Source organism: Agelaius tricolor, unplaced genomic scaffold (genome assembly GCF_023055355.1).
Source record: "Agelaius tricolor isolate 1412-34295 unplaced genomic scaffold, bAgeTri1.0.p SCAF_6, whole genome shotgun sequence".
Lineage (NCBI taxonomy): Eukaryota > Metazoa > Chordata > Aves > Passeriformes > Icteridae > Agelaius > Agelaius tricolor.
The window spans coordinates 48,550,039-48,564,220 of NW_027269266.1; the positions used below are offsets into that span (position 1 = coordinate 48,550,039).

General features: G+C 38.2%; 1 protein-coding gene across 1 annotated transcript in view; it reads right to left on the reverse strand.

Annotated features, from left to right (window-relative positions):
• CNTNAP2 (contactin associated protein 2) overlaps positions 1-14,182 on the reverse strand; it is a 1,031,572-nt gene that overhangs the window by 353,196 nt on the left and 664,194 nt on the right. Inside the window, exon 11 of the mRNA XM_071429755.1 lies at positions 5,873-5,979. Coding sequence (XP_071285856.1) covers positions 5,873-5,979 — 107 coding nt within the window. The remainder of the gene's footprint in view (positions 1-5,872; positions 5,980-14,182) is intronic.

Genomic DNA, 14,182 nt, shown 5'->3' on the forward strand with positions numbered 1-14,182 from the left:
TTATAGGTGCTGGACTTGTGCTAAATCTCACTAAAATCAGATACTTGCATGTCCACAAATCTGTAGCATATATTATTGTTCTGCTTTCTGCAGAAGGGCCAATTCTGGAATCCATGATTTGTTTATGCAAAATGTTGCTAAACTAAGTGACTTAAACATCAAGCTTCACTGGCAAAGATTCAGAAATGTCAAGGTGATAGTTCACAACAGCCCTGCACATAAATGCCCACAGGACAACTGAACAGGAGGTGGTTTTATGCCAAGTCTTCTCAAAATATAGGGCATTTCTGATTAGGTTGTATCTTCTACTTCAAGTGTATTAAAAAGCAACATTCTTCCTATCTTTGGATTAGAACATCCTTTCACAAGAGTATTTTATGTATCACAGTTGCTGATTGTGGAGGCATTTATTGAATTTTTCCTGATAAAATAAGGTTTTAATATGCTTATGAAAGTGCAAAGTATCTGCTTTCTCTAGTAAATCAGTTTGCTATCACAAAGATAACAATGTTATTCTCGTAATTCCTCTAGCCTTCAGTGAAATGGAAACCCATGCTCTTCTTGTTTGAGATGACTAGAAAAATTATGGAGTTCATTGTTTTTCTTTTCCCTGAAGTAAATTTCAGAGCATTGTTTTGACAAATTATGTACTTATTTTTTCACTATTTCCCAAATTGCTGACAGGAGAACACCCCTGCCATGACCTTCTTTCCTATCTAGACTCTGAATGTATACAGCCCAGTGTTCTCGTTTCTTTCCTGTTTACAGAAATACAGGAAAATCAGATATTACAAACTATCTGATGGAAGTCTTGATGAAGATCAGAGCCTATGCAGATTAAATTTGTGTTGATGACTATTACTTTTGGCAATAGCCAGCAATGAGAATTATCACAGCTTCTACAACGTTTCTTACTCATTCTTACTCAAAGTATGGTTCTAGGAAATATTAAACTCATTATTAAAGCAATATTTTGCTTTAGGGAGGTAGTCAATATTGCTTGGAAAAATATCAATGCCCATTAGATTCCAGTGACATTTAATGTACTTATCATTTCAAGAGAAGTTTTATTCATCATTAACTTTGAATTGGGTTCCAAAATATAGGATAGCATTTATTCCCAACAAGCTGGGGAAGACAGAGAATTCAGAGGTCAAGTTCCCTTATAGGGAAACTAAGAATCACTACATTTTTTCCAATATTCTTTCTGGAAAAACTTACAGCAAACCACCAATCTAAAAATGTAAAAATCCCATGTGTTCTTTCTCAGCAGAGTTGCATTCTTTGTATATTCTGATGCAATTAGTGCTTCTTCTAGGGGCAGGAGCAGGTAAGTTTGTATTGCTCCTACTGTCTCACAGAACTAACAGTCAGCAGATGTGATCTGGATGCCAGTCCCTCCTATGGACTAACTGAAGGTTTTTAAGAAAACCTTTTCCTGTCTGGTATTTCTAAAGGAATCTGTACAGCTGCAAGAGCAAGGACTGTGTTTGAAGGTGAAATTAAAGAAAAAGAATTTGATCAGGAAGAACATGTCTTTCATAAGAGAATGCTCTGAAGAGATCTTATAGCAACTTCCGGTCCCCAAAGGAGCCTTCAAGGGAGCTGGAGAGGGACTTCTTACAAAAGCATGTACTATCAAGAAAAGAGAGAATGGTTTTAAATTGAAAGAGGGCAGGTTTACACTGGATATTAGGAAGAAATTCTTTACTGTGAGGGTTGTGAGGTACTGGAACAGATTTCCCAGAGAATCTGTGGATGTCCCATTCCTGGAGGTGTTCAGGACCAGCCTGGAAGGGGCTCTGAGATACTTGGTCTAGTGAAAAGTGGCCTTGTCCTTGGTACAGGGCTTGGAACTAGAGGATCTTCAAAGTCTCTTCCAACCCAAACAATTCTATGATTCTATAAGCATTAAGATTAATCTTTTAAGTGCAAATTCAACATTTTTGTTAATGAAAATCATCAGGAGAAGGCAAATATAATCAAATAAGGTGCTCCTGGCCTTTTCCTAAATCAAATGAATTTTATGCAAGAAGTGAAAGGTAGATACGGACTTTACCATGATGGTAATGTAGGTCCTTCCTTATGTTTATCTGAAATGCTCATTCTAGAGAAAACTTGCTTTGACCTATATTACAAAAAAAATCTCAGAAAAGGAAGCTTGAATAATCATTAGTTATCCCAATAGACAGTTTTTAAAATGATACGATTCTGTTTTAAAGAAGCTATAAACAGCAGGAAGATTATTAAAATATAAAACTAGATGAATAAACAGGTGCAAAGTAGTGGAGATGAGATGTAATCAGGAAAATGAGCTCCTGATGGCAAAGGTTTCAGGAACCATTTACTAATAAACTCTAGAAAAGTATTGCTCTAAGAACTCTGCACGAATGGGCCAGCCTTTGGTAGGTTGCAAAAGTAAATTAGTCAGGGCTTAAAATATAGATAATACAATAAAGTTAGCAAGGATTATACTTGCAGTTAATTATAATTCAATTAATTTTTAAATAATTTTGTAAATGTTGCATCACTGTAAATCATTGTTTTTGAATAAATACATTCATTTATCTTTCAGCCTTGCCTAATGGTAAAATCAATGCTCTAGTCTGATATTTGCCAGGCTACAGCATTTTGTTGAGCATGAATAGCCCTTAGCTGAAGGAAATCTGCTAGATTCCTAGGGTATTTAATATGCAAAGAGAAGTAAAACTTTCCAGTACTTTTGGTTAATTTGCCATTGGGCTCAAGGGATCCAGCTGTAGATGGAAGAAACAAATTATCATTTCCTCTGAATGGCAGCTTAAGCTGCTGAGAAATAACAAGATAATGGACACAGAGCTTGGTGTTTCTCTGAGAGGTGAGGAACCTTCCTGTAACAGTGTCATATTTCAAAAAGGAAATTATTTCATGATATTAAAATAGGAAACAAGTGTAATTGATTTACACAGTTGGAGAACTAAAGTTTTTACTTCAGATTTATTTATTTGGAACTTTTCTTTTTCTAGCTATTTATTTCTGGTTTATAGTCCCCCCTAGGTTTCAGTCCCAGAATACATACTTCTCCATATCTCTAGCCTAACAGTTGTTTTCACTATAATACGATATTTTATGGCCCGATCTGTGTGAAACAAAGTCATTTCGATTCATAAGGTTTTCATGCAAACCTTTTTGTCTGTTTCACTTCAAGGAGTTCATCCCTTGAGTTTTTCTTTGAGTTTCAACTTCAAAGGAACCTAAAACTGCAATCTGAAATCCAGTCAAGGCTGCAAAGCTTTGCCTTGTTTCAGGTCAAGAGCTCAGGAAAGTGTTGAATTACCTGACCAAAGCAAAATCAATTCACTGCAAAAACCCCCTCAGTAACACAGAATTATGTTGTTCCTTTTAGTTTAGCATAACTCAAACTGATTAAAAATCATCAAATACAGTTACAATCCCCACTAACATAGTCTTGTCTCCAACCTCTTTGAGAAATGCTGTTATACTCCCCACAAAAGCATCCATTGAGAAAATAAAAACATATTTTACTGTGGCATATAATACAGTTTGCTTGGTAAAATAATATTATCTTTAAGTAAAATGGTACTGGAAAAGTTCTATCTGCACTTAAACACTTTCCAGCTCCATGGAATCACATCTGCTATATTTTTCATGAGATCTGCAATGCTGTTTAAAATCCCTTCCAGCTATTTTTATACCACACAACAGTTATCATTCCAACTTCCCTCCTTCCCCAGCATATCTTTCATCCTGTTACTACCACAAACTTTAGAATTCAAAAGCAAAAGTCAGCACACTAAGTTTGTCTGAATATACAAACACACACACACTGCACAAGTAGGAAAGGACAGTATGGTCAGCATCAGTGCAGCAGACCTGAGGTCCCAGACTCAGGCAGCGTGACTGCAACCTCTGGCAAGTTCCAACAAATCCCCTCATTATTTGCAGCTGTATCTGGAACATGCTCCTGTAAAAACTGACAGCTATTGCCTGCTCAATAAAGGTAGAGTTAAGGTTGTCTCAGTCTGTATCTTGATGCTGGAATTTTTTATTTTTGCTCATTTTTGTGCCATTAACTTCAATACTCTAGAAAGGCATAGGACTTCACACATTCTGACAGGATATCTGTCAAGTGAATAACTTTCTGCTCAACCTTGTTTTGTAAGAAAGACTTCTAAAGTATAGCAGCACATGGTAAAAACAAAAAATTATGTTCTTTAAACAAAAAAATAAAGCTTACACCACTAAGTCAGAAACTTTGCCTGAACTAGGAAAGTAAAAGTTCTTGAACAATGTGTCTCCAAATGACCTGGAGAGTGCATGTAATCCCATCCACTTTATCCATTCCATAAAGACAGGACAATATACTCCAAATCCCTGTTTTGGTACTGCAGTTCAGCAATGCCTTTTACTTGCCTTATTGCACTGTTTTATCCATAAAAGGCAGGTGAAAATCTTATTAAGAAAAAGTCACATCCCCTTGGATTATAATTTCTTCCCTTTGTAATAAATGTGATTTCAGAAAAGTGATGGCATCCATTTGTCCTTGCTACTTCTCTTTGGAACTCGAGAGGAAAGCTTAACTATATTCAGCTATGTTATAAAAGCTGATCTGCACACCACAAAGGAGCACAGACAGGCATAAATACTTGTCTTTCCTAAAATTTGATGCAACCATGCCATCACTGTGCACATTCCTTCTTGGTGGAAAAAGGGCTGCCATGCAATCTCTCCTACAGGTATTGGTACCTTAAATATTTCTCTTTAATCAAAATTAATTTGCTATTTAACTCGTACAGTTTTAAAGTTTCAATAGCCAGATCACAGAGAACTTTGCCACTCAATGTATTAGTAGCTAGTACATAAAGTATATTCTCCCTTATATTTATATAGTCTTTAACCATAAGTTAGGTTTTTGTTTTATCCAGAACATGGTCCAAAATTTTCTCATTGGTTTGGGGTTTTTGGTTAAAACTGAAAAAAATTCTGCAATTATCTTTTATCCAGAATATGGTCCAAAATTTTCTCATTGGTTTGGGGTTTTTGGTTAAAACTGAAAAAAATTCTGCAATTATCTTTGTAAAATTATACATAGCTGTATTTAAGGTAAACAGTAAAGTAATATAAACTTGTATCTTTATAAATCCTGGCTTCAATTTCAACTCATTGCCTGTTCAGAAGAACTTTTTCTCTTGTCTCAATATTAGGAGATTGTTGGCAAAGGGAAGACGTGAACAAAAGTAAGGACTGGATATATTTTCTCTGTGTCCTAGGTATTTTTGCAGATCAAAATCCCTCATTTTTAGCAAATGAGGGGAGGAACAGAAGATGCATGCCACTGGCTCAGCATGCATTGTTCAGGATCTATAAAAGGGCAACAGCACCTTTCTTCTTTCTGTGCTTTTATAGTGTAGGGCATGTGGAGCTCATAGATAATATTCTTATTTCAGAAACTCATAACCATAGAGCAAAAAAAATATTTTAAGCTGGCTGATAATCAGTGTGTAAACACCCTTTGTGATTAGCAACATAAACCAGCATCTCAAGCAGCAGTCAGCAGCTCTGCCAAACAGTTCAGGGCAGATTCAGTTTCCATTAGAAGCTGTATCTCATATGCAACTGCTTAGAATGTGTTTGCTCAGTACATCCAGCTGCTGTTGAACTGCTTTGGTGGGTAGCATGGCACAGTACAGTGCTCTGTAAACACATCATGATGCAGGGAATGCAGAAGCTGATTAAGCCAACATTTTTCTTTCAAAAGAAGCTTGAGGAGCTTTAACAACAAGAAAGGAAGAATGCTTTTTTTAAATCTCAACCAAAAGACATGAGAGACTTCCCTACTCCATTGAAATTTTGAAACTGCAGGGTAGCTTACAGTTATGACAAGTGGCACCACTGTAATTAGTTCCGTCGCAAGTGCACTTGAAGCTGTCCCACGTCTGGGTGCATTTACCATCGTGTTCACAGTGATTGGGCACACACCTGTCAGGACGAGATGCAAAGACAGAAAGAGAAACCAAAATAAGCATCAAGATTTATACAAAGCAAAATTTTGAGCTGTCACCCTGATTTTTTAAGATTTTCTAAGCCTTCTGATGTTAACATTCTTGTAACGAACTTTCTCACACGCTTTCAGTAAATAACTTATTGTTTTGCATTCCTTTATGGAGTAGGGGAAATTTGATGGACTGTTGGTTTGTCCAGTGTCATTGGAGAGGTGTCACTTTCACCCTCCAATCCACTGTCACTTTTGGAAATCTATAAATGTTGGAGTCAGAAAATAAACTTCCCCTTTTTTTGCCTTGAGAGCAGTGTGTGTGTGTCTTGTTATTTTGTGTCCTATGGTGACATTGAGTTGCACAAGCAGTGTATCATGTCCTTGTCTAGTAATTAATCCTTGCTATTTTAGGTTTATTAACAGAATTTATATCTGAACACACAACTGCATAAAAGATTCCTGAAGGCTTTGCTGAAGCCTTTGTACAGACAGTAAAAAAAGCACGTTAAAGGTGGAATAGATTCATCATCATAAATCGGGGTTCTAAGTAACATATGACTGGTACTCAGCTTTCAAAACAAAAAGAACATCACATGTGACACCTCCTCCTGCTGTGCAGGTGGTGTCACGCCTCAAGGAGCCCAGTCCCTCAGCTGACTGGACATTAAAAACAAAATGCCACTGGCTTGCTCTTCATCTTTCTGTTGCCAGCAATGGGACAAAAGGGAGACAGGTTGCCTTCTGGCTAGGATGGAAGGAAATTAGTAAAGCTGCATTATTAAAACTAACTATAGGCTTTGTTATAATAGTTGTGTAATTTTTTCTCGTCACAGGGGTTTGTGGCAAGAGTTGTTCATCTTTCTCCCACATGCCTGCTTTTCTTCCGTCCTGCTACACTGTTGCTGGAGAGTGGAAGGACTGAAAAAGTGGAACAGCAAAACTCCAAATTTATAGCTAAACATATATTTATTGTTTGGAATATTATCTAAATGTGACTTCAGAGATTTAAGTTTGGCCAGGTTCTTTTCTATCAAATATAGTTAAAAATGGGAATTACCATTTTCTTTCACCTCTGAAACTATTAAACTTCTTTTCCTTGAAAGGGCTTTGAAATAGCATTTCAAAGAATGTTTTTTTCCTTATTAAATTAGATAATCAGACTCAGTACGGGCTCTGCCTTTTTGATCAAGAAACAAAGGAGTTTTCCTTTTATGTTTTTTTTGGCCAAATCTATATTTTTCTATTATGAAATTTAAAACTAAAATTAAGAGACACACTATTAGACAAAAAGGATCTTTTCAGTAATGCATTAAAAAATAAGTGTTCTTATCTCTAAGATGAATCTGAAGTTCATCGTATTCCTGTGACAGTCAATGATACTCTCATAAACAACACCCAAGGAAAGCTTTGTTTTCCTATGTAGAAACTTATTGAAACTGAAAGGATCTGGGTCATTCCTCAATAAGCTTACAGTCTCTTATTTCCTCAATTTTCAGTAAACAGCATTGGCATTCATGGCTCAACAACCAGGAATAATTTGTGTTACAATATGCATTTGAGAATTGAATATTGTGTACTCTCTTTTAGAAATGATTTTTTGTTTTGTGCGTGCCAGTAAATGTACCTCAAAATATACAGAATATAGATGTCTTATGTCCTATATCAGCCTTTAGATCAGAAAATACTGGCATGGTTAAAAATAGTGCTGAAAGAAATGCCCTTCTAAAGTAAGAAACAAAGCATTTAAAAATCTTCTTTTCATGGTAAAATACAGTGGAAAGACCTGAGGCAATTATCACCATTCAATAAATTGTCTTCAGCATGGTTTAAATGAATTCATTTAGTTTTATAAGTGTGGCAGGCTAAATGAATAGATAGAGCTGATTACCGCTCTATCCAGTTGTGTTCTCAACACCGAAGAAGAAAAACAAGAGCATATAATAGCACATTTCTAAACAGACAAACAATTAACAATTTACATGAATCCATAGCTCCTGGGTACAAGAGTAGGGAAAGCAAAGAGCAATGACATTTCAAAAATAATCTTATAAAAGTAGCTGTAAATAACTACAAAAGTTCCTAAATCTGTTTATGGTTTTGTATTTTTCCCAGGTTTTCAAAATAACTTCTTTTTATGTATTTTCTTCTTCATTTACATTTGAAAATGCATGACTTGAAAAGTAATTTTCCAAAGACCAAACCAAACATTTTTCTTTGTGAATTTTACCAGATATTTATATGAACTCTCATACATAATGCTCACAACTAGTTTCACATTTTAGTGCAGTATAACTTACTTTTATTGCAACATAACTAGTAAAGAGACTGCATTACTGACTATATAACTGAGGCAAATGACTTAATCTTCAGAAAGATGAAAACTAGATATTTATCTATATCATTTAATGGAGCGTATTAAGTCATAAAAACAGAGATATTCAGCAAACTCCATGATGTTAATTTTATGCTTCCAGTATGATGGTTGGATTAGTGTAATGGCTTCCAGTAGATGGTTGGATCTGCATTTGCAAAATTTCTTTTTTAATCTGATTTTTGCTGTTCTAAAGATGATGCATTTAGTTAAATAGAGTAAACAATATTTTATATTAGTGCACACTGAAGTTTAAAACAGACCATAGGATCATTTCCTGACATTCTCCCTTCACCTTCTTTTCTGTTAGTTTACTTTATTAGATAGAATGATAAGATTTATTTTCTATTCAGTCCATTAGCAAACTTCTGTAACATAATCTCATGCTCATCTGTCCACATTTTGGACAAACCCTACCTACTATAATAGAGTTTACAGGAAGTGCTAGATATCCAGAATGTAGAAATTACAAAAAAACCCAAAACCCCAAAAAAAGCTGTTTGAATTCAGTAAACAATATGAAGAATAACATTTATCACTGTAAACACTATTATTTTTCAAACACATTTCTTTCTATAGAGACCAATCTAAAATTTTCAATATACAAACATCTTGCCATGAAATTTGTATTTTGAGCAGATACAATCATTACTACCTTATGCTCATCTTTTAGTAGACACTCAAAATTTATACACTTAAAACCTCAAAAAAATTCAATGCATGCATGATTTGCAGATTATTTGTATTAAAAGACTATGTTTCTAAGCAACTCAGTTCTTTCTTCTCCTTCAGGAATAAGGCTTCATTACATAAAAAAATCCATAAAACAAAACAAACCTTCAAAACAGCACTTCCCTCCTAAACCAGGCTCTGAAGTTAAAAACCATCACAAAACAGAACTGCAAGTAAGTTCCTCATTATCAAGCGTGTCTCCTCCTATTGTGGATATCCATATTTCAAGAACTTGCAAAATGTTGCAGACTCCATTTTGAGAACTTTCTTGCTCTATGGCAGGTCTAGAGCTTCATCCCTTCGAGTATGATACGCTGTCTTTTAATTTCCACCCCAAAATTTATCCATAGAGAGTTTACAGATGCTGTTTAGTTTGGTATTTTATTTGGAAACTTTGATTTGTTTATTTGTTTATTAGTGTTTGTTTTCCTTTCTGATTTACATCTCAAGACTTTGCAGGGAGCAATAATAACTTCTTTTAGTCTGTAGTTTTGTGAGATGAAGCCTCCTGTTGGAAAATATATTTTCCACAGTTCTTCCTTGTAGCTCTGCTCCTGTTTGCACTTGCATTCTGTTGAGTGTTCTAAAGGAGATCTTACCAGTGTTTTGTGATTTCAGAGTTGATCAGAACTTTTGGATATCTTTACAGAAATTATTTAACTTAATATATAGCATTTTGCTGACTACTAAAGAACAGTGGCTTAAAGTCATCCTGGGATTACTCAACATGATAAAGACCTTCACTAAATTCCCATCCTGCTTCTTTTCATCACTTCCAACCAATGACTTCCACTGCATACAGAAAATCTTGCTACTGTTTTTAACAGCATTACTGTGTGCTGTAAATTCCATTGTGTCATTCAAATAATTCAGGTTCTTTTTCTGGACTGAATCTGGATCATCAGCATGTTTCATCAAGACATTCCTAATTTTGAGCCAAGGTTGAAGCATTAAATAGGATTTTCTCTGGCACTGATCTCTGAGCAACTCCCATCTCCCAGCCAGCCATTAGCCCATCAGTATAAATTGAAAGGCAATTCCATTTGACAGTTCACAACTTTGCAATTCTTCTCTCAAACCCCATCTTTCCTGGTTTAGCTAATAATTTTCATCATTACAATATATCAAATATTTTATTGACATCTGGCAAAATAGATCTATTACTTTTCTCCTGTCTGAGACAAAAAGTACTGTGCTTTACCAGAGAAGGAGATCATATTAATCCTGAACAACCTACTGTTGATGGACATCTGCTGCATTCTATTCTACCTTGCATTTACGTCAGGATAACTCCTTGTTTTCCTCAAAAACATAATAAAACTACTAAAGGCAGATTAATAGGTGTCCAGTGATCTGGATTTCTCTATTTGTTAATTACATCAGCTTAACTCTGTCATCTCATAATACAAAATCACAAGCTTTTTTAAAAATTTGTTCAGGGGTTTTTCTGCTGTTATTTGGTTGGTTTTGTTTGGTATGGTTTGTTGAGTTTGCTTGTTTCAGGTTTTTGTTTTGTTTTTGTTTATTTGGAGGTTTTTTGTGGTTTTATGTTTGATTTGTTCCACATGTGATCCTAAATGAGCCTAACATACTATTGACAGCAAGAAAAAAAAGAAGACAAAGAAAAGGTATCTCATAACATTAGTATAAGAAGGAGAGTGATATCAGACCCATGTAGAAATCCTCACAGCCTATTCAGCAGAAATGAGCAATGGCTGACTGCACAAAAGTTCTTGAAAACAGAAAAGTTACAAACTGTTAGAAATGTCCACAGGGGAAGGGCAAAGATGCAATGAGGTTCATTAGTGGTAGAAAGTATTTTCAAAAGCAACTCAACATACATCAGGAATCACTTAAGTATGCTTGTGTCTCTGTCTCTCTGCGAGCCTCTCAGGAACCCCGGGCCAGTCCCGAGTCAGCAGACACCGGGGGGCAGCCCCGACACGGCCGACAGCGGGGAGACACTGTCTGTGCCCCGAGGGTGCTGAGGGCACCTGGGCTGGCAGGGAGACACTGTCTGTGTGTGCCCCGAGGGTACTGAGGACACCTGGGCTGGCGGGGAGACACTCTCTGTGCCCCGAGGGTACTGAGGGCACCTGGGCTGGCGGGGAGACACTCTCTGTGTGTGCCCCGAGGGTGCTGAGGGCACCTGGGCTGGCGGGGAGACACTGTCTGTGTGTGCCCCGAGGGTGCTGAGGGCACCTGGGCTGGCAGGGAGACACTGTCTGTGTGTGCCCCGAGGGTGCTGAGGGCACCTGGGCTGGCAGGGAGACACTGTCTGTGCCCCGAGGGTACTGAGGGCACCTGGGCTGACAGCAGGGAGACACTGTCTGTGTGTGCCCCGAGGGTACTGAGGGCACCTGGGCTGACAGCAGGGAGACACTGTCTGTGTGTGCCCCGAGGGTGCTGAGGGCACCTGGGCTGGGGGGAGACACTCTCTGTGTGTGCCCCGAGGGTACTGAGGGCACCTGGGCTGGGGGGAGACACTCTCTGTGCCCCGAGGGTGCTGAGGGCACCTGGGCTGGCAGGGAGACACTGTCTGTGTGTGCCCCGAGGGTGCTGAGGGCACCTGGGCTGGCAGGGAGACACTGTCTGTGTGTGCCCCGAGGGTACTGAGGGCACCTGGGCTGGCAGGGAGACACTCTCTGTGTGTGCCCCGAGGGTGCTGAGGGCACCTGGGCTGGCAGGGAGACACTCTCTGTGTGTGCCCCGAGGGTGCTGAGGGCACCTGGGCTGGCAGGGAGACACTCTCTGTGTGTGCCCCGAGGGTGCTGAGGGCACCTGGGCTGGCAGGGAGACACTCTCTGTGTGTGCCCCGAGGGTACTGAGGGCACCTGGGCTGGGGGGAGACACTGTCTGTGCCCCGAGGGTGCTGAGGGCACTTAGGCTGGTTGCCTTCGCTGCAGCAGAGACAGCAGAGACATCGGTAGAAGAGAAAGGGTCGACTCCCAGCAGGGGTTAATCCAAGGTTTTATTAGGATCCCAAAGGAGCTCCTGCACCTCAGGGGACTTCCTGCCGAGAGCCCCGGGAGATGTGCCAAGGTTACATTTAAAGGGAGGTGGAAACCCAAAGTCGATAACATTTTACCAACCAATGAGTGACCCTAAGGGATGGATGCTGGGGGATAAACATATAGGACAGCGTATGGGGCAGGGCTTGGGGGGCTGACTCCCAGCCTCTAGCTAATCACTCGATGACCTGGATCAAAACTTCTGGATGGAGGGGTGGGATGCTGAGTGATTGACAGAGAGCCAGGGTGGGGGTTTGGGGATGATCTCATCCCGGGAGAGGAATTACACAGGTAAAGGGAGGGGGGTACAGTCTGGGATAAACCATTTGGGAAAAATATGGGAATACAAAACAAAACTACTTCAAAGTATTACAAAATATAAAAACGCACTACAACATGCTTGGGTCTGCCTGAAGGCAGGAGCTGAGATCTCTCCAGACACCTTTCTAATCTGGATATTTTCATATTCCATAAGAAACAGAAAGCATTTATTTCAATCTCCCTTTTCTCATTATGTAATTATGTTTTCTTAATATTGTAAATGTGCCATTTATCCTCTGTAAGTCAACAGGTCACTGCCTCAGTCTTTTTAGAGGACCATATCCCTCAGGACAGTGTTATTTAAAACATTAACTAGCTTGCCTAGATATATTGTGCCCAAAGTGTATTTGAGTCCAATTTTTAGGTTTAGATATAATTTGAGCAAGAAGATATAAAGTTCTTTCGTACAGAAAGGCAAATATCTACATGGCCACATGCAGACTGTTAAATAAAGTTCCTCTGTACTGAAGAACCATCAAAAATCTCAAAATGCTCTCCCTGTAAAACACAGACCTTTCCTTAATTTCCCTGCCTTTACCCTTCCAGCTTCCCTTTCACACATAAGTGCAAAATACAGCCTGTGTTTAGATACAACCTAAACCAATGTTCTTTATATACACATTTAAAACAATCAAGCCAAGAAATCACTAAAACAAAACTTTCACTTGTGTAACTGCTCCTCCACCTGAGAGGTCAAAAGGAACACACACCCCCCACAAAATACTTGATATGTACTGCCTGCAGCTGTAGTGAAAAGAACTCAAATGCTACAGTGATAATGACAGCATGAGAATTTCTGTTGAGCAGAACAAAATGTTAAAGGCTTTTTGCAAAGGAAAATAACCCAGGATGAATTATGCTTAACATGAAATTCAATCTTTTCCTTCTCATCATCAAATCCCTATCTAATCTTCCTCATGCTCATACCTCACCTCTCGTTTCTCTGCCAAATTGCTTCTGTTCTGCTTTTTTGTCCTTTTCTGAGTCAGAACTAACCACTATCAGTTTGTTTTGAGTGGTTTTCCAGTATTTGCCCACTAGTTGCCCTTTTTAATGCCTCCAAACATACCCTTTAGATCCATATTTTTTATCACCATTTTTTGCAAAGGCCCTCCAAAATGCAGGCTGGTGTCCTTTTGAGCATGTTGTTCTGTCACCATCTACCTTTTTTCACACCCACAAAAAGAGTACTAAAACATCATGAAAATTTAGAAGTTTTTTACTCTGCAGGATTACCTGACTGCTCAAGAAGACCATGAAAGATTACATCTATAAATTAACATATAAGGAAAATTATTTGTAGGAGCAAAAAATGCTTTCAGCTGGTATCTTGAACTATGGAAGATCTGTTTTTTATTTAAAAGACAATCTGTAAACTGGTAACCAAATCACAAAAACATTCTAAACATATATATCTGTTTGCAGTGATGTTGCTCTTTTATGCAATAGGAGGTATTGCACTCATCATGGTAAAGGCATACTGAAAATAAGATAACCCAATTAAGGATGCAGTGCTATTGCAGAGTCCTACTGTATCAATATTAGGTTAAAATTAACCATTCCATAGAGAGTCCATGTTTTTCACAGTATAACAAATGAAAGTAAACCCAGCTGATCTGCCTGTAAGATTTTTTCTTATTTCTTACAAGGTAACAAGTGCTTAAATTGACCTTGAGATTTTCAGCAATAGGATTTGGAACTCCTACGCAAGGCAACACAAAGGGCAGATGGATGAGACTGTAAAATTAACTT